This window comes from Mesocricetus auratus, unplaced genomic scaffold, assembly GCF_017639785.1.
Source record: "Mesocricetus auratus isolate SY011 unplaced genomic scaffold, BCM_Maur_2.0 Super-Scaffold_100062, whole genome shotgun sequence".
Taxonomy (NCBI): domain Eukaryota; kingdom Metazoa; phylum Chordata; class Mammalia; order Rodentia; family Cricetidae; genus Mesocricetus; species Mesocricetus auratus.
Window position 1 is genome coordinate 1,828,302 of NW_024429234.1, and position 16,334 is coordinate 1,844,635.

Consider the following 16,334-nt stretch of genomic DNA (forward strand, 5'->3'; position numbering starts at 1 on the left):
TGCCTTGTTCAGCCTGGCTATGATAGTTTTGTTTTTTCTCATTGTATTTAATTGTGTCATGTTTGGGTGTTGTCTCTTAGAAGCCTCGCCTTTTCTAATAAGAGACAGAAAGGGAGGGGAGGGGAGGGGAAGTGGGAGGAACTTGGAGGAGTACAGGGAAGGGAAACTGCAATCAGGAGATATGAGAAAAGATTCTTTTTATTCCTCTGTCTCTTTCTTTCCTTCTTTCTTCCTTTTCAAGCCAAAACTTTATTCCCAATGTAAAGGAAATGCTCTTAAATGCTAGTGAAAAACCAACCAGCGCAGTGCCGAATGATGGTCGAGTGTCACAGTAGTGAGTGCCATAAGGTCGTCTGTGTTTTGGTAGTGACGATTCTGCATGTGGTGCTTCGTTCTGGGTTTACACCATCACTGAGCATGAACAAGGGCTTCTGCTCCTTGACCATAGCCAAATCCCCTTGGGCCCAAAGTTCTTTTTTTTTAATTTATTTTTTATTTTTTGTTTTTTCGAGACAGGGTTTCTCTGTATTGTTTTGGAGCCTGTTCTGGAACTCACTCTGTAGACCAGGCTGGTCTCGAACTCACAGAGATCCACCTGCCTCTGCCTCCCGAGTGCTGGGATTAAAGGCGTGCTCCGCACCAACGCCCGGCTGGGCCCAAAGTTCTTTCTCAGAGTTGTAGATTTAAGACTTCCCACAGCGGTGGAAGCTCCGCCCATCACACTGCACCTCCTCGGCGTGGTACACGGTCCTCGCACCGGCCCCGCACTTATTTCCACCGCCCCAGACAGACATTCCTAGTGGCAGACCGGAGCACGCAAGGGGCGGGCGGAGCTAGCGAGTCCCGCAACTGAGGAAAGCCGCAGGCGGATCCCGAGACAGGGTTTCTCTGTGTAACAGTCCTGGCTGTCCTGGAACTTGCTCTGTAAACCAGGCCTGGCCTCGAATTCCCAGAGATCTGCCTGCCTCTGCCTCCCCAGTGCTGGGATCAAAGGTGTGCACCACCATGTCAGGCTTATGAAAAAATTGTCTTCTGATCCCCTTATTTGCACCATGACACACATAGACACTGCTTTCCAACCAACACCAATAAGTAAATAAATGAAGTAAAATATTAAAATTACTTTAGATTTATTTTTCATTTTATGTGTATGAGTGTTTTGCCTATGTACCGTTTCTTCTAGGGCCTTTGGAACTGGAATTACAGATGGTTGTGGGTGCAGGGGATGGAACCACAGAGAAACCCTGCCTTGAAACTCCCCCCCCCAGTATAGTGGCACATACCTAGAATGCCGGCACTTGGGAGGTTTGAGGTCAGCCTGGACTACATAATGAGTTCTAGACTGGCTTAAACTACAGCCTAAGACCCTGTATCAAAAATTAGCAAGAACCTCAGAGAACCAATAGTAGTAGAAGCGCTTTTCACCACTATTCTAAAATACCTGAAGCAGGACACTTATGGGGGAAAGTTTAGCTGGGTATAACGGTGCGGCTATGATCTTAGTACTCGGGGTGTGGGGGCAGGAGGATCAGGGGTGCAAGACCGTGGCGGCTACCTGGGACCTGGTTAAGAGCTACCGAAGAGAGAGAGTTCTTTTCCTTCATGGGTGTCATGGGCATTCAGGCAGCACTAATTGGACACTGGGTTATTAAATGTTCTTGAGGGGGACATGTTAGGGAAGTTCCAGGGGAGTGAGAGGATGGATATGATCAAAACATGTTGCATATATGTATGAAGCTATAAAAGAATAAATAATTCTACTAGAAACCAAAAGGCTTACTTAGCTCACAGTTTTAAAGGCTGAAGAGACTATGGGGCAAATTGCAGACCTGGCAAGACTGCTGGAGTTCAGGCCGGGCCACAGTCACCTCTCCAATATGTAAGGCTTCAGGCACTACGCTGGCCTGCCTCTGTCACCTGGCAGAACGCACTCAGGCAGTGCCCGGGTCAGCCCAGGGTTCCGTGGCTGTGTAGTCTGCACCCAGGTGCAAAGGACCCCTTTAAAAGACAGATTTCTCAGCCGGGCGTTGGTGGCGCACGCCTTTAATCCCAGCACTCGGGAGGCAGAGGCAGGCGGATCTCTGTGAGTTCGAGGCCAGCCTGGTTCTACAGAGTTCCAGGACAGCCTCCAAAGCCACAGAGAAACCCTGTCTCGAAAAACCAAAAAAAAAAAAAAAAAAAAAAAAAAAGACAGATTTCTCACTCTTTCCTGCTGTTCGTCTGGGGCAGACAAGACTTTTCCTGTCTCCCTCTTGTCTTCTGTCCTCTCTGTCTCTGTGTCTCTCTACCTCTTTTCTCTTTCCCTCCCCCCTCCCCTTTCCCTTTCTAATAAAACGTCTCACTTATGCTCTGTCTGCCTGGCATGTTTGTCCCCCGCCTTAGTCACCCTCGCCCGCCATGGAATCCGCCAAGGTTCCCCTCGAGCTTTATCATAACACCGTAGGCAGTAGAGACCTGAGTGGAGTCACGCTTGCTCCTTTTCTAAGAAACCGATGGCAAGGAACTTACAGGGGCTTCGAAGGTAGCTCCTCAGTGACCTAAAGCCCCAACTAGGTCCTTCTCAAAGGTTCTACTACCCCTCAGTACTGCATCAGTACTGCCCTCTGGAGGTTAGACATTAACCACAAGAACCTGGGCTGGGGAGACAAACTATACTCCAACCCTAGCACTAAGGAAAGCAGGACACATTAGAAAGGCAGAAAATAAAAAAAAAATTTTTTTGTTAAGTAAATTTTTTCTTAAAATGCTTTTTCACAATGAAAAAGAAAGGCAGAAGATGTTAATTGTAACAAAAATTGAGTAAAAAATTGAATTGAGGCTGTATGTGGTGTGGTAGTGGCATACACTTTTTTTTTTTTTTTTTTTTTTTTTTTTGGTTTTTCGAGACAGGGTTTCCCTGTGGCTTTGGAGGCTGTCCCGGAACTAGCTCTTGTAGACCAAGCTGGTCTCGAACTCACAGAGATCTGCCTGCCTCTGGGTCCTGATTGCTGGGATTAAAGGCGTGCGCCAACACAGTCCGGCGAGCATACACCTTTTATTACAGCTTTTGGGAGGCAGAGAGGCAGACAGATCTCTGTGAGTTCAAGGTTAACCAGAGTTATATACTGAGACTGTCTCAAAATAGAATAGAGTCAGGTATGGTGGTGCATGCCTTTAATTCTAGCACTCAGGAGGCAGAGGCAGGAGGATCTCTGTGAGTTCAAGAACAACCTGGTCTATGTAGTGAGTTACAGGCCAGCTAGGGCTGCATAAAGACCCTGTCACCAAATAAATGAAAATAAAATAAATTGAATTAAATCAAAGATTGCTTATTTGCGAAAATTAATATAGGTAGGGGCTGGGGAGACTACTCAATAGTTAGAGCACTTGTGTAAGTGTGAGGACCAAAGTTTAGATACTAGAACCCATATAAATGTCAGGTTCCCATGACAGGCCACCTGTAACTTCAGTGCTTGGAAGGCAGAGACATGTGATCCACAGAGTAATCTGGCTAGCTAAACTAGTGTGTGGGTGAGCTCTGGGTTCAGTTAAGAGACTGCCTCAATGAATGACCAAGGAGGAGTTCAACCCTGGGCCTCCATGGGCACATGCACACCTGCTCACACAGATAGAAAAGTTACTCTACCTCTATCAATCTATTGATCTATCTATCATAGATTGATTATATATGTGTCTATATATATACATATATATATAATTATCACAAGTAATTCAAGCCATGTTTAGGGGAACACTGAAGGGCAAAGAGGATTGGAGTACAAGGGTGTAAACATGTTTATTTCTTCCTCTGGATTCTGCTTGCATATATGGATGATACTGGTTTCTGTGGCAGGTTGTCTGCACCCATGCATAGTCACAGAAGTTGTACAATGGAGTGATGGCTACAGATGTTTGCTGATGACTCATTAGCTGAACCTTGGAGGATGGATGGCTTCCCAGTTACAGCTGAAAGACAAAAAGTCAACTATTTATTGGGCTGGGCCTTTGGGAGGGAACCAGGTTTGAGACAGAGTATGGGTCAAGCAGTGTTAACCATGCTGAGTGGTAAACAGTGTGTTGGTTATGAATCCAAGAAACTTATACTGCCCCAGCCCTCCTCAACTCCTACTCAAGTTTCATGACCAAAGAAAGGTCTCCTTCCCTAGGAAGCCTTCCCTGCAGTGAGTGCCCAAACTGTCTCAACAGGTCCTTGAACATTCTTGAGTCAAAGTACTTAGCCTGTTGAAGTTTGTTTGAGACAGGGTCTCTCTATATAGCCCTCACTGTTCAGGTTGGCCTTGAACTCACAGAGAGATCTGCTTGCCTCTGCCTCCTGGGGTTAAAGGCATACCTAGAGACTTAGATTTTTTTAAAAACCCAGCATTTTATAATGTAGCTTAGGTTGGCCTCTAAGTCATGACCCCTCTCCTCCTTGTAGGGTTACAGGTATGTGCCACTGCACATGACTTATGACACTATTTTTTAAAAGTTGACATTTGTAGTGAAATATCCTTTCTTTCTTTCTTTTTTTTTTCAAGACTGCGTTTATCTGTAACTTCAGAGCCTGAACCTGGAACTCAGTCTATAGACTTGCTGGCCTCTAACTCACAGAGATCCACTTGCCTCTGCCTCCCAAGTGCTGGAACTAAAGGCGTGCACCACCACCGCCTGGTCCATTTTAATTTTCTGTATTTCATTTTTTCAAATTATTTATGCTCAATATACAATTTTCATTTGTCATTTAGGAAGTTCTTTATTGTAAAGATAATTCTTTTATCTAATGGCAAACAACAGATAATTATTCTGGATCTCCACACTGGATGAATTCTGTTCCTTCTGTATTTCTGGGGTAAAGTCCTGTTATTTCTTCAGTGTCTGCTGGACCCTGATGCATCAACAGACCTGACATTTACTCCCTTTAGAATGCGGAGAAGTCAGAGAAGAGTTTGATAGTAGTCCTGCTGATTCCAAAGCTTCTGAGGCTCCAAGTGTAGGATTGTATCTACTACCAGAGAACCTTATTAATGTAGCATGTGACTTTGTTAACTAAATGTCCCTGCTGCTGGACACCACCTTGCTGCCTATCACCTGTCTCACTGTGTTTTGATGACTGGGTCTCTTCCACTGGGCCTGACCAGGATCATGGATTTCTCCATAAGCATCATAGCCCTTGTCTTCCACTGCCAAATGGGCTAATATACTTGTGCACATACCACCAGGTGAAGACAGTTGACATTCAGAGTGGCCCATGTGGGTACATAAAGAGCTGTTCTGAGGATAGGTGCTGAGTAGATGTGGCCAAGTTTCCAGAGTCCCCATTTCAGCAATCCTCCTGCCTCTGTCTCCAGAGTGTTGTGATTGCAAGTGTGCCTCAGCTCATTAGTGCACCTTTCTAAGTCACAAGCTGCCCCTGCTTAATGTTGTCAGCCAGAATCTCCAGTAATAGAGGCTGAAGAAAAGATTTGGGAGCCAGGTAGTGGAGGTACACTTCTTTAATCCCAGCACTTAGTTAGCAGAGGCAGGTGGATCTCTGTGAGTTCAAGGCTGCCCTGGCCAGCAGGGCACAATGAAGGTCTAGCCCATGGGAACCTGGAATGACAGGACAAGAGACACGAGAAACGGACAGCACAACATGGCTGATCAAGCTGCAAGATTTTATTTTTCTCAGGCCTGTTATATAGCGGTTAGGGTGGGAAAGTAGGTAGGGAGGAGCAATCAAAGGAGAGGGGTCGTTGCCTAGTAACCAGGCCACAGGATGTTCTTAGAAGGTGAGCAGATAACAGGTGTTGGCAAGGTGAAGGGTCGCAGAAGGAGGGGTTGTTAAGTGATCTAATTGTGGAATGTTTCCTTTTTTGCCATCAGCCATTCCTGTGAGCCCAAGTTCTACTTGTCAGGAAGCTGGGGAGGGGGAAGAAGGTTGATTGGGACTAAAGGTAGCTATTCTTCTAACAAAATGGACTGTTCTTCTTTTTTAACAAACATTTTTTAGATTTATTTATTTAGTATACAGCGTCTGTCTGTATGCCCATAGGCCAGAAGAGGGTGCTAGATCTCATTACAGATGGTTGTGAGCCACCATGTGGTTGCTGGGAATTGAACTCAGGTCCTCTGGAAGAGCAGGCAGTGCTCTTAACCTCTGAGCCATCTCTCCAGCCCCATCACAATGAACTGTTCTTAAAAAAGACTGGCAATATTTACAAGAGGTCCTAAATAACAATGATCACTCCCTACAGAAGGTCAGTCTGGTCTTTGGAGCAAGTTCCTGGATAGCCAGGGCTACACAGAAAAGCCCTGTCTCAAAAACAAAAACAAAAACAAACAAACAAAACAAAAAAACCAAACCAAACCCAAATAGTAAATAAACAAACAAGATCTGGGAAAGAATCTCATGGACTCTTCATGTCCTGCTGATTTTGAGCTCCAAGTGACGCAGTTGGTATATAGTCCTACTTCTCCCCCTGATACCCCTGAGAAGACAAAGTCCTGGAGTGGGGCACCAGACTTCCAGGTCAGCTTCCAAATAGGTCTACTCAGTGACAGCCTCATCAGTGACTTCCTATTCAGTGGCTGCCTACACTATTCTCAGGGGAGAAATAAGGGCTGCCCTTTGCTGTCCTAAAGGGTGAGTTCAGGGACTACTCCCCTAAAGGGGCTTTCCCCAGTTCCTCATGGCCCCAACTTGGGAAGGAGAAAGTAGACCCTGAGCTCTGAGGACTGTTCCCTGAGTCACCTGCAGGTGAACACAATGCCAGCCGGACCCTGGCTATCAATGTCTGTAGTTTTTATTCCTGGTGGGAGGATTTTCTCAGGCAACTACTACCACCAGAAGAGTTCATATGAACTGGCCTATATCCTTACAATTCTTTCAGCTTTTCTTATTGTTCTGGGGTCTCCACGATGATTCATCCTGTATTCCTTTTCCAAATGGACATGTGAATGATTTTTTAAAATTAATTTATTTTTATTTCATTGATGTTCTGCCTGTATGTATGTCTGTGTGAGGGATCCTCGAGTGGCAGACAGTTGTGAGCTGCCATGTAGGTGCTGGGAATTGAACGCAGGGCCTCTGGAAGATCAGCCAGTGCTCTTAACCACTGAGCCATCTCTCCAGCCTCATGAATGATTTTTTTAAAAGCCCACCAAGGAGCTAAAGAGTTGTCTCAGAGGTTCAGAACATTTGATGCTTCTGCAGAGGACCCAGGTTCTATTCCTATCTGTCACCTATATGGTGGTTCACAACTATCCATAACTCCAGGCCCAGGGGATCCAAAAACCCTATTCTGACCTCCTTGGGCACCAGGCATGCAAATGGTGCACATACATAATGCATGCAAAAACAACATCAAAAACCCTACCAAATGTGGTGGTAAATACCTTTAATCCTAGCACTTAGGAGGTAGAGGCAGGTGGATTTCTGTGAGTTGGAGACCAGCCTGGTCTTACATAGTAAGACTCTGTCTCAAAAACAAAACAAAACAAACAAAAAGGGTTCCATGGGGCCTGCTACATTCACAAATGGACAGTCCTCACCATGTCCCCAAGCTGATGAGACCAGCGTGGGCAGAGTCCCGACAACACAGGGAGGAAGGGAGCTGCCATTACCACTAATGAAGCAGGCAGGCTGAAAGCTTTTTACTCTGAAGCCGTGTGCCCACCCTGGGAACAGTGCGTTCTGTTCCCTTGGCTTACAGAAACCCTAGGTGGAACGGGGCTTGGGGAGAGGAATAGGAGTGGGGGTCTTAAAGAAGGGAAACATGAGGTAGGGATGGAGAGAGTGGTTTTAGCTGGGAGAGCTTTTTTGACTTGTCTTCCAAAGAAACCTTGGGTCTAGTTTTTTACTCCACTCGTGGCTGGTGACACTCACTGGCCCTTTGGTGTCCTTGATCAAAGTTCCTGGAAGCAAGGAAAACAACATGCTATAAAGAGGCTAAGTGAACATCTGTGGGGCCAGAAATTATATTAAGATCACAGGGCCGCCTGCCTCATTATTGCTAATGGTTCTAGCCTGACCCATGCCTAGGTTCTGGTCTTACGGAAATTTTAGGGTCTGGACACCCTATTTTGTTCCCAAAATTTAATTGGTTCCTGGAGGCTTATGCCAAATTGGATAGGTACTTTCCCCAATGGTCCAGGTTCTAGGGAGAAAGCCAAACTGTGTCCCATTTTTTCAGGAAGGGCCCCTCAAGCCGTGGCTGTAGGAAGCAGTCACGTGTGGGCCCTTTATTAGACCCTGCCATATAAGCTCAGGGCACAAGTGGCGGGCAGCTCTTTGGGCAAGGATCCGCAAGTACAGGTAAGTGCAAAGGCTAGACAGGAATTCTGACTTTCTGGGCTCATCTCTCTTGGCATTTGTAGGGTATTCCAAGGATGAGGGGAGACTAAATGGGGGGTTTTCCTGCTGAGCCAGGCATGCTGACTGTAACACTGCTGAGCTGTACCCTGCTGCTGCTGGCACTGCCTCCCACGCTGGGGGTCCAGATGGGCTTGGAACCCCTGGAAGGCATCAGAAGGCCTGGCCAGGCCCTGTTCCCACAATTCCCAGGTGAGTATGGCCAGGTTGGGGATGTGTGGGGTGAGGACAATTGCTGGTCACAAATCTGCCTGTAAGGACTAAGCCCTCATTCCCGAGTCCCAGTCCCAACCCTGGAGGTGTGCACTTGGTTCATGGTGGGTGTGGCCCTCCCGTCCTCTGACCCAGGTCTAAGTCTGAATGGCCGGAAGAGGACAATTGCAGACCGAGCGGAAGAGGCTCTTTTGCAGAAGGCAGAAGCGTTGGCGGAGGTAACTCTACAGGGAAAGGGAGAAAGTAGCAGGTAGGGAGCATCAGATACAATCCTCTCTGCCCACTTCCGGACCATCCAACCTGGGCAGAACTGTAGACCTCGCCCGCCCCACACTCCACTGCCGTCCTACTGGGATCGGGGTGGGAGAGTTTCCTGAACCTACGGCCAGACGTTCTTGTTTTTCTATGAATGCAGGTGCTAGATCCACAGAATCGCGAGTCTCGTTCTCCGCGTCGCTGTGTAAGGCTGCACGAGTCCTGCCTGGGACAACAAGTGCCTTGCTGCGACCCGTGCGCCACGTGCTACTGCCGCTTCTTCAACGCCTTTTGCTACTGCCGCAAGCTGGGCCCTGCCACGAATCTCTGCAGCCGCACCTAGTCAACGGATGTTGGGCAAAGGCTGGGTCGCGAATAAAAGACGGGACCAACCCTAAAGCTGTGATTATTTTGAGTGTGGCTGTCGAAGGGTTGTTGGTCTCACTGGAGGGTAGGGGGCGTCGTTATGCCGTAACTACACACACTACAACTGTAACCTAACCTCAGGGTCTAGGCAATTCCATCTTTTGAGCCACGGTATACGAGCGATTTTTAAGGCACCAGGTCCCTGTGGGGAAAGCAGGAGGCCACACGCCAGCCTCAGAGAATCTAGTGCAACAAATGCAGGGAAAGCGGGCGCAGCGCAGCTTACGGGGTGTAAAGTCTAGCTGGTGGCTAAACATTGGTTTCAAACCAATCCTCTTCCTCTGGACCTCGGTTTCCGTGTGGTATGAGACAGCCTCGGCAGCGTAAAGAACAGCACACACGCTCACCTTTACCTGATAGGTTCCAAGCAGAGCCAGACACGAGTTTCTAACTCGGGAAAACTAAATTGAGGGCCCCGCTCGAATCCTGCGGATACTAGCACCACCACGCGGTCGGCCTCCAGCATTGCTGTTGCCTTGCTCTCCGCTAGGCGCCGAAGGCCCGCCTCGCCTTAGTGCGCAGGCGCCCATAGGAGGGCATGCGCGCCAGGCTACCCGGAAGCTGGACACATTTAAGAGCCAGCCCCGCTGTGGTCACGTGAGACCCTTTGCGTCACCTGACGCACTTGACAGCCCTCTGCGGGCGCCGTGTCAGCTGATCTCGAAGTCGGGTTGCGTGCGTGCCGATCAGGGCTCTCTGGTCCCGCCGCCCCCGCCGCCCCCGCCGCCCCTGCCGCAGCCATGTCGTTCTTCCCGGAGCTTTATTTCAACGTGGACAATGGCTACTTGGAGGGATTAGTACGCGGCCTGAAGGCCGGGGTGCTCAGCCAGGCGGACTACCTCAACCTGGTGCAGTGCGAGACTCTGGAGGGTGAGCCGCGGGTACGGGCTGTCTGAGGGGCCTTGAAAGGCCAGAATGGAGACCGCCCTGAGCCGGGAAGCCGGAAGCGGAGGGTCTCGAAGGCCTGCGAGGCCTCTGGGAATCCGCGAGCGGATGGCGGGCATGTCAGAAGGGAGTCTACCTGTAGATAGGGCTCTGCGCGGGGCCCAGACATAAACAAGACTTTAAAAACCGCAGTGGTTTGCCTCTGCTTAGGTTGCCGCTAACCTCGTTGAGCCAATCCTGTAATTTAGAAGGATGAGCCCCCGAGGTGTCATCCTACGAGCCTCTTCACCCTGGCCCAACCCAGGGCCTGTCGGGTGGCGATGCATAGGGAAGTTAGGTGGAAAAGCCTCCCCCCTCCCCCAAGGTCTTTGGAATCATTGTGTTTTGGTGTTGGACTGGGGTTGAGCCTTCCTGGGGAATTGCTAAGCCAGTTTGGTGAGAGGTTCCTCCCAACTCCGAACAGCTGGCTGTGCAGTGTCTTCCAGATGGAATGCTGGGAAAGCAAGAGGTTAGCCCTGTAAATCTGAAGTTCGTGCACAAGTATTTGGCACCCACCCCTCAGCGAGTGGTAATGCCTGTTGGGACAAATAGTTACTTACACAAGAATGACAGAAGCTCCTTTCATAACACAAATCTAGAGTAGTGGTTCTCAATATGTGGGTCGCGACCCCCCTTGGGGTCACAGGGGTCGCCTAAAACCATAGTAGAACACAGATATTTACATTACGATTCATAACAGTAGCAATGAAAATAATTTTATGTTTGGGTGACCACCACAACACAAGGAACTGTATTTAAAGGGTCACAGCATTAGAGATTGATAACCACTACTCTAAATTTAGTAAGATGACTTTCGGGCCCTTAGCAAATTTACTAAGTTAGAGATGTCCGTAATTCCAGACCTTCCAACCTGGTGGTAGTGAGGGATGGGGATGTGAGTTCCCGTCTCTTAGTCCTAAATGATTTCTTTGAAGAAAGGTACTTATAGCTGGTAGGAGGACGCTTGGTGATTACCCAATTTAGAAACTTCTTATCAAATACTTCTGGAGTTAAGTTGAGCTCATTCAGTTAATGTCTACCTTGAAAACTAGACCTGTCAAGTGAAAACTAATGTTAAAATAGAAAACTTAATGATGTTAAAGTGCAGTAGTAGATTTTATGGTTTTGATGTTAACCTGGAAGGAAATTTGCTTCCTTTCACTGTATGAGCAGAAATGGGGTGGAGAGGATACTTCAAGATGCTGGGTTGTGGGAGCAGCCACAAAACTTAGTCTGGCTTCACTGTTGGAAGAGGAGAGAGAGAGAAGCCGCCTGGGGCACAGCCTACCACCTAGTTGGCACTTAATGTGAGTTCTGTGGATTGACTGGAACTTGAGGAAGATTTTTTTCCTGTTACAAAGATGTCTAGCTTTTTCTTTGAGGAAGAGCCTTATTTAGGTAAATGTAAAGGTGAACACTGTTGCCTCTTCTTTTGGCTTTCCTTACTCCAGCTGCTGCCTGCTCCCCTGAAGAGTTTCTGGGAACCTGTGCTCCTGTGTCTCCAGCAGATACTCCATCATCGACAATAAAGATACTAGGGCATTCTTCAGCAATGGGTTCCCCTGTGGAACGTCATCCAGACCTTTAGGGTAGCATGTAGGGACCCTTGCCGTTCACACATACCATCTCCTTTATGCACAGCATACCCCAACACACACGTGATGGGACTTCAGAGTCCAGCAAACATGAACCACAACCTGCCAGCTTCTGGATTCCCTTAGACAAATTGTTTAGCATCTCTGGACAGAACTCGTCATCTGACATATTAGTAACATCTGTCTCATAAGTTTATGAGATGGCCACAGTGCTACTTCGTGTAAAACAGCCCAGCACTAAGAACCCAGTGAGGGCAAAGACAAAAGTCTGATTTCAGTAAATGTTAGCTTTATTGTCTGTTATAACTTGCTGTCAACTTGTTGTTCTCTCTACTTCCTTCTCCACCCATAAGCTCTCCTCCGATACCACATTTTTTCAGTTCTATATTTGAGCCTTGTAGATACTTGGAAAGTGGTCTGACCACTGAGCTGTAGCCCCACCCTCTTTGTTGTTGCTTTTTTTTCAAGACAGGTAGCCCTGGCTGTCCAGGAACTCACTCTGTAGACCAGGCTGGCCTCAAACTGAGAGATCTGCCTGCCTCTGCCTTCCAAATGCTGGGATTAAAGTGTGCACCACCACTTCCTGACTTCCAGCCCTCTTTTTTACTTTTTATTTTGAGATTGGCCTCTCTCAGTTACACTGTCTGTCTTGTACTCTGTATCTTAGGCTGACTTTGATATTGTGATCCTCCTTATCCTTCTAAATAGCTGGAATTGTTTTTATATTTTTGCGTTTGTTTTAAAAATTTTTGTAACTATGTATGTGTGGACATGTGCATGTGAGTTTGGGTAGTGTTGAGGGCCAGAGGAAGAGTTGCAGATGGCTATGAACCCTGTGGGTGCTGGGAATTGAAGCCAGGTTCTCTGGAAGAGCCAGTGTTCTTAATTGAGGCATCATCTCTTCAGCCCCTTATTTGTTTGTTTGTTTGTTATTTGGGGACAGGGCCTCGCTCTGTAGCCAGGCTGGCTTAGAATTACCGTATAAAATTTGACAGGAGGGGCTGGAGAGTTGGCTCAGAGGTTAAGAGCACTAACTGCTCTTCCAGGGGTCCTGAGTTCAATTCCCAGCAACCACATGGTGGCTCACAACCATCAATAGTGAGATCTGGTGCCCTCTTCTGGCGTGGAGGCAGAACACTGTATATGTGATAAATAAATAAAATCTTTATAAAAAAAAAAACAGGAATTAGCGGTAATCTTCCCAAGTGCTGAATTTACAGGTGTGAGTTATCACACCTGTCTGCCTACCTCATCTTTGAAACTCTGGCAGTGGTTGGCTAGAATATTGTCACACCCACCCATTCAATCACAACTCCTGTGATATTTGTTATTGATACTTTTCTAGGAATTTCTTGACTTATGTTTGGTATCCCATAATCAGAAGTAGGGAAGAGGGCCAGTGAGATAGTTCAGCAGGTAAAGGCACTTGCTGCCAAGCCAGATGACCTGAGTTCAACCTTTAGGACCCAAATAAACTCCCTCAGGTTGTCTTCTGATCTCCACAGTGTGATACTTTTTGGTTGTTTTGAGACAGGGTTTCTCTGTGTAGCCCTGGCTGTCTTGGAGCTCACTTTGTAGACCAGGCTGGCCTCGAACTCAGAGATCTGCCTGCCTCTGCCTACTTCCTTCTCCACCCATAAGCACTGCCCCCCAAGAAAAGATCTTACTGGCACTCCCAAGTTTCTTTGATTTCCTCACTTCTCATCTTTTCCCCTCTTCCCCTTAAAGATGGGGAAGGCAATAACATCTACCAACAGAAGCCTGAAGCTCAGGCTTTCAGTATCACCTTCAAAAATCACACAGAGCCTGGCGGTGGTGGTGCAGCCTTTAATCCTTGTACTCGGAGGCAGAGGCAGGCAGATCTCTGTTAGTTCGAGACCAACCTAGTCTACAAGAACTAGTTCCAGGACAGCCTCCAAAGCTACAGAGAAACCCTGTCTCAAAAACAAACAAACAAACAAACAAACAAAAAAAAACACAGAGCCTTTGTGCAAAAGACAAATGGAGATTTGGTCACTATTCCTGCTTTTTAAGTTTTTTTCATATTATTTTATGTGTGTGGGTGTTTGCTTGCATGTATGTTTGTACACTATGTAGGTACAGTGCCCATTAGACCCAGAAGAAGGTACTGGATCCTCTGGGACTAGCATTACAAACTCCGGTGAGTCATGAGGGTACTAGGAATTGAACCTGGGTCCTCTAGAAGAGCACCCAATGCTCTTAACTGCTGAGGCATATCTCTAGCTCCTCATGATTTTTAAAAGCACCATTCTGAGCTTGGCAGAGGTGATTACGCCTTTAATCCTAGCACTTGAGAGGCAGGCGGATATCTGTTAGTTCAAGGCCAGTCTGGTCTACAGAGCTAGTTCTAGGACAGACAGGGCTATACAAAGAAACCCTGTCTCAAATAGCAAAACAACATAACAAAAAGATACTCTGACTCAAACTGTAGAATGTGAGGAGTGATACCTAAGGTTTTCCATTGACTCCTCTGGGCATCCATAGCAAGTGTGTAACTGCACTACATAAACATGCACACACACACACACACACACACACACACACGTGAGAATTTGAATGAAGGAATTTTGGCTCATGGCTTCAGAAGCTTCAACTGGCTCCATTGTTTCTGGGCCTGGTGAGAAAGACCATTAAGGACAGGGAGAACTAGTGCTGCTTATCTCGTGGTGGTCAGAAAACAAAGGGAGTCAAAGGAAGAGACCATGGCTGAGCACAGCTTTCATTGACCTACTTCAGTTAGCTCCCACTTTGTAACACTTACAAAATAGTCTACTAGGTAGAGATCAGGTCACCGACATGTGAGGGGACTTTTCATATTCAAACAGTAACTGATACTCTAATTCTGTTTTCTTCTACAATTGCTTGCATGAATAGTTCTATACCTGGAAACGTTTGTTTGTTTGTTTGTTCATTTATTTTTGAGACAAGGTATGTAGCCCTGGCTGTCCTGGAACTCTCTTTGTAGACCAAATCTTTGTAGAGATTTGCTTGCCTCTTCTCCTAAGTGCTGGAATTAAAAGTGTGCACCACTTTGCCCGGCAATGGGAGCTTTTAATTATCAGCTATTTGGTTACTTTGAAATACAGTCTAGATAGGAGACACTAGGATTCTTGGGTCCCACATTCACTGACTTTTAAAATAATGAATTCTTGCCAGGTAGTGGTGGTGCACACCTTAGTCCCAGTGCTTGGTTGGGAGGAAGAGGCAGGCAGATCTATGTGAGTTTGAGGCCAGCTTGGTCTACAGAGTGAGTGCTAGGACAGGTTTCAAGCTACACAGAGAACCCCTGTCTCAAAAAAACAAAAAACAAAAAATTTCTTGGCTTAGGCATATAACTAAAATTGATAGTGGTTGCCTAGCATGTACAAGAACCTGAGTTTGATTCCCAGAACCACAAAAACAGGATATGGTGGCATATATCTGTAACTCCAGCACTGCAGAGATGCAGTCAGGAAAATCAGATCTCACTTGGTTATGTAGTGAATTCAAGTCCAGCCTAGGATGTATGAGACCCTTTCTCAGAAATGAAGGAAGGAAGGAAATAAGGAGTCCTTGGGCATTATTCAATGATGACTAATGATATTTGATTGCCATAACGCTAATGAAGGGCTTAGAAGATATCTCAGCTGGTAAAAGTGCTTGCCACATGTGTTGGCTAGTTTTCATGTCAACTTGACACGAGAGGATGAAGCCTCAGTTAAGAAAATGCCAATGTTAGATACTGGGCTACAGGTAACAAGCTTGTGGGGCATTTTCTTAATTGGTGATTGATGTGGAAGGTCCCAGTCTATTGTGGGTACAGGCACCCTGGGCTGGTGGTCCTGGGTTCTATAAGAAAGCAAGTTGAAACTGGGTAGTGGTGGCCGATCTCTGAGTTCAATACCAGCCTGGTCTGCACAGTGAGTTTGGACAGCCTCCAAAGCCACAGAGGAACCCTGTCTCGATGCCCCCCCCCCAAAAAAGAAAGTAAGTTGAGGAAGCCAGTAAGCAGCACTCCTCCATGGCTTCTGGGTCAGCTCCTGTCTCCAGGTTCCTGCCCTGCATGAGTTTCTGCCCTGATTTTCTTTGATGATGAACAGTTATGTGGAAGCATAAGCTAAGTAAACCCTTTCCTCCCCAAGTTACTCTAGTCATGGTGTTTTATCACAGCAATAGGAACCTTGAGACACCATACAGGCAGCTGGGTTTTGGTGGCGCACACCTTTAATCCCAGCACTCGGGAGGCAGATCTCTGTAAGTTCGAGACCAGCCTGGACTACCAAGCGAGTTCCAGGACAGCCTCCAAAGCCACAGAGAAACCCTGTCTCGAAAAACCAAAAAAAAAAAAAAAAAAAAAAGATACCCTACAGGCATGAGTTCAGCTCCCCAGTATCCATATAAAAGCAAGATTCCCAGTGAATATTTGTAACCCCAGTGCTTGGGAAGCATAGAGGAGGCAAGTAGACCCTGGTGCTTGCTGGCCAACCAGTCTAGCTAATTGGTGAGCTCCAGGTTCAGTAAGAGTCTCAAAAAAATAAAGGTGGAGAGTGGCTAAGGAAGACACCTGGCATTGACCTCTGTTTTCTACTTGT

General features: G+C 47.0%; 2 protein-coding genes and 1 long non-coding RNA gene across 7 annotated transcripts in view; 2 read left to right on the forward strand and 1 right to left on the reverse strand.

The window, feature by feature from the left end:
- Nucleotides 1-9,196, forward strand: part of LOC101828730 (agouti related neuropeptide) — a 62,708-nt gene extending 53,512 nt beyond the window's left edge. Inside the window, exons 1-4 of one of the 4 annotated variants that reach the window (XM_040736647.1) lie at nucleotides 4,691-5,912; nucleotides 8,387-8,521; nucleotides 8,678-8,760; nucleotides 8,958-9,196. In XM_040736647.1, coding sequence (XP_040592581.1) covers nucleotides 8,389-8,521; nucleotides 8,678-8,760; nucleotides 8,958-9,140 — 399 coding nt within the window. In that variant the 5' untranslated portion in view covers nucleotides 4,691-5,912; nucleotides 8,387-8,388 and the 3' untranslated portion in view covers nucleotides 9,141-9,196. Of the gene's footprint in view, nucleotides 1-4,690; nucleotides 5,913-7,867; nucleotides 8,522-8,677; nucleotides 8,761-8,957 lie in introns of those variants that run through there. The other 3 variants (XM_040736648.1, XM_021230771.2, XM_005076290.4) reach the window with 3 other exon arrangements.
- On the reverse strand, nucleotides 7,788-9,748 carry LOC121136318. Of its 2 annotated transcripts, none has more exons than XR_005873459.1 (3): nucleotides 9,577-9,748; nucleotides 8,926-9,136; nucleotides 7,788-7,872 (listed from the first exon to the last, which is right to left on the reverse strand). It is a non-coding gene; the product is annotated as an uncharacterized LOC121136318 (long non-coding RNA). The 2 variants fall into 2 exon arrangements; XR_005873458.1 differs by having other exon boundaries at nucleotides 9,571-9,747.
- Nucleotides 9,749-9,878: 130 nt separating this feature from the next.
- The window catches only part of Atp6v0d1 (ATPase H+ transporting V0 subunit d1), a 40,826-nt gene continuing 34,370 nt past the window's right edge, over nucleotides 9,879-16,334 (forward strand). The window contains exon 1 of the mRNA XM_005076289.4: nucleotides 9,879-10,093. Within this exon, the coding sequence (XP_005076346.2) occupies nucleotides 9,964-10,093 (130 nt within the window). The 5' untranslated portion in view covers nucleotides 9,879-9,963. The remainder of the gene's footprint in view (nucleotides 10,094-16,334) is intronic.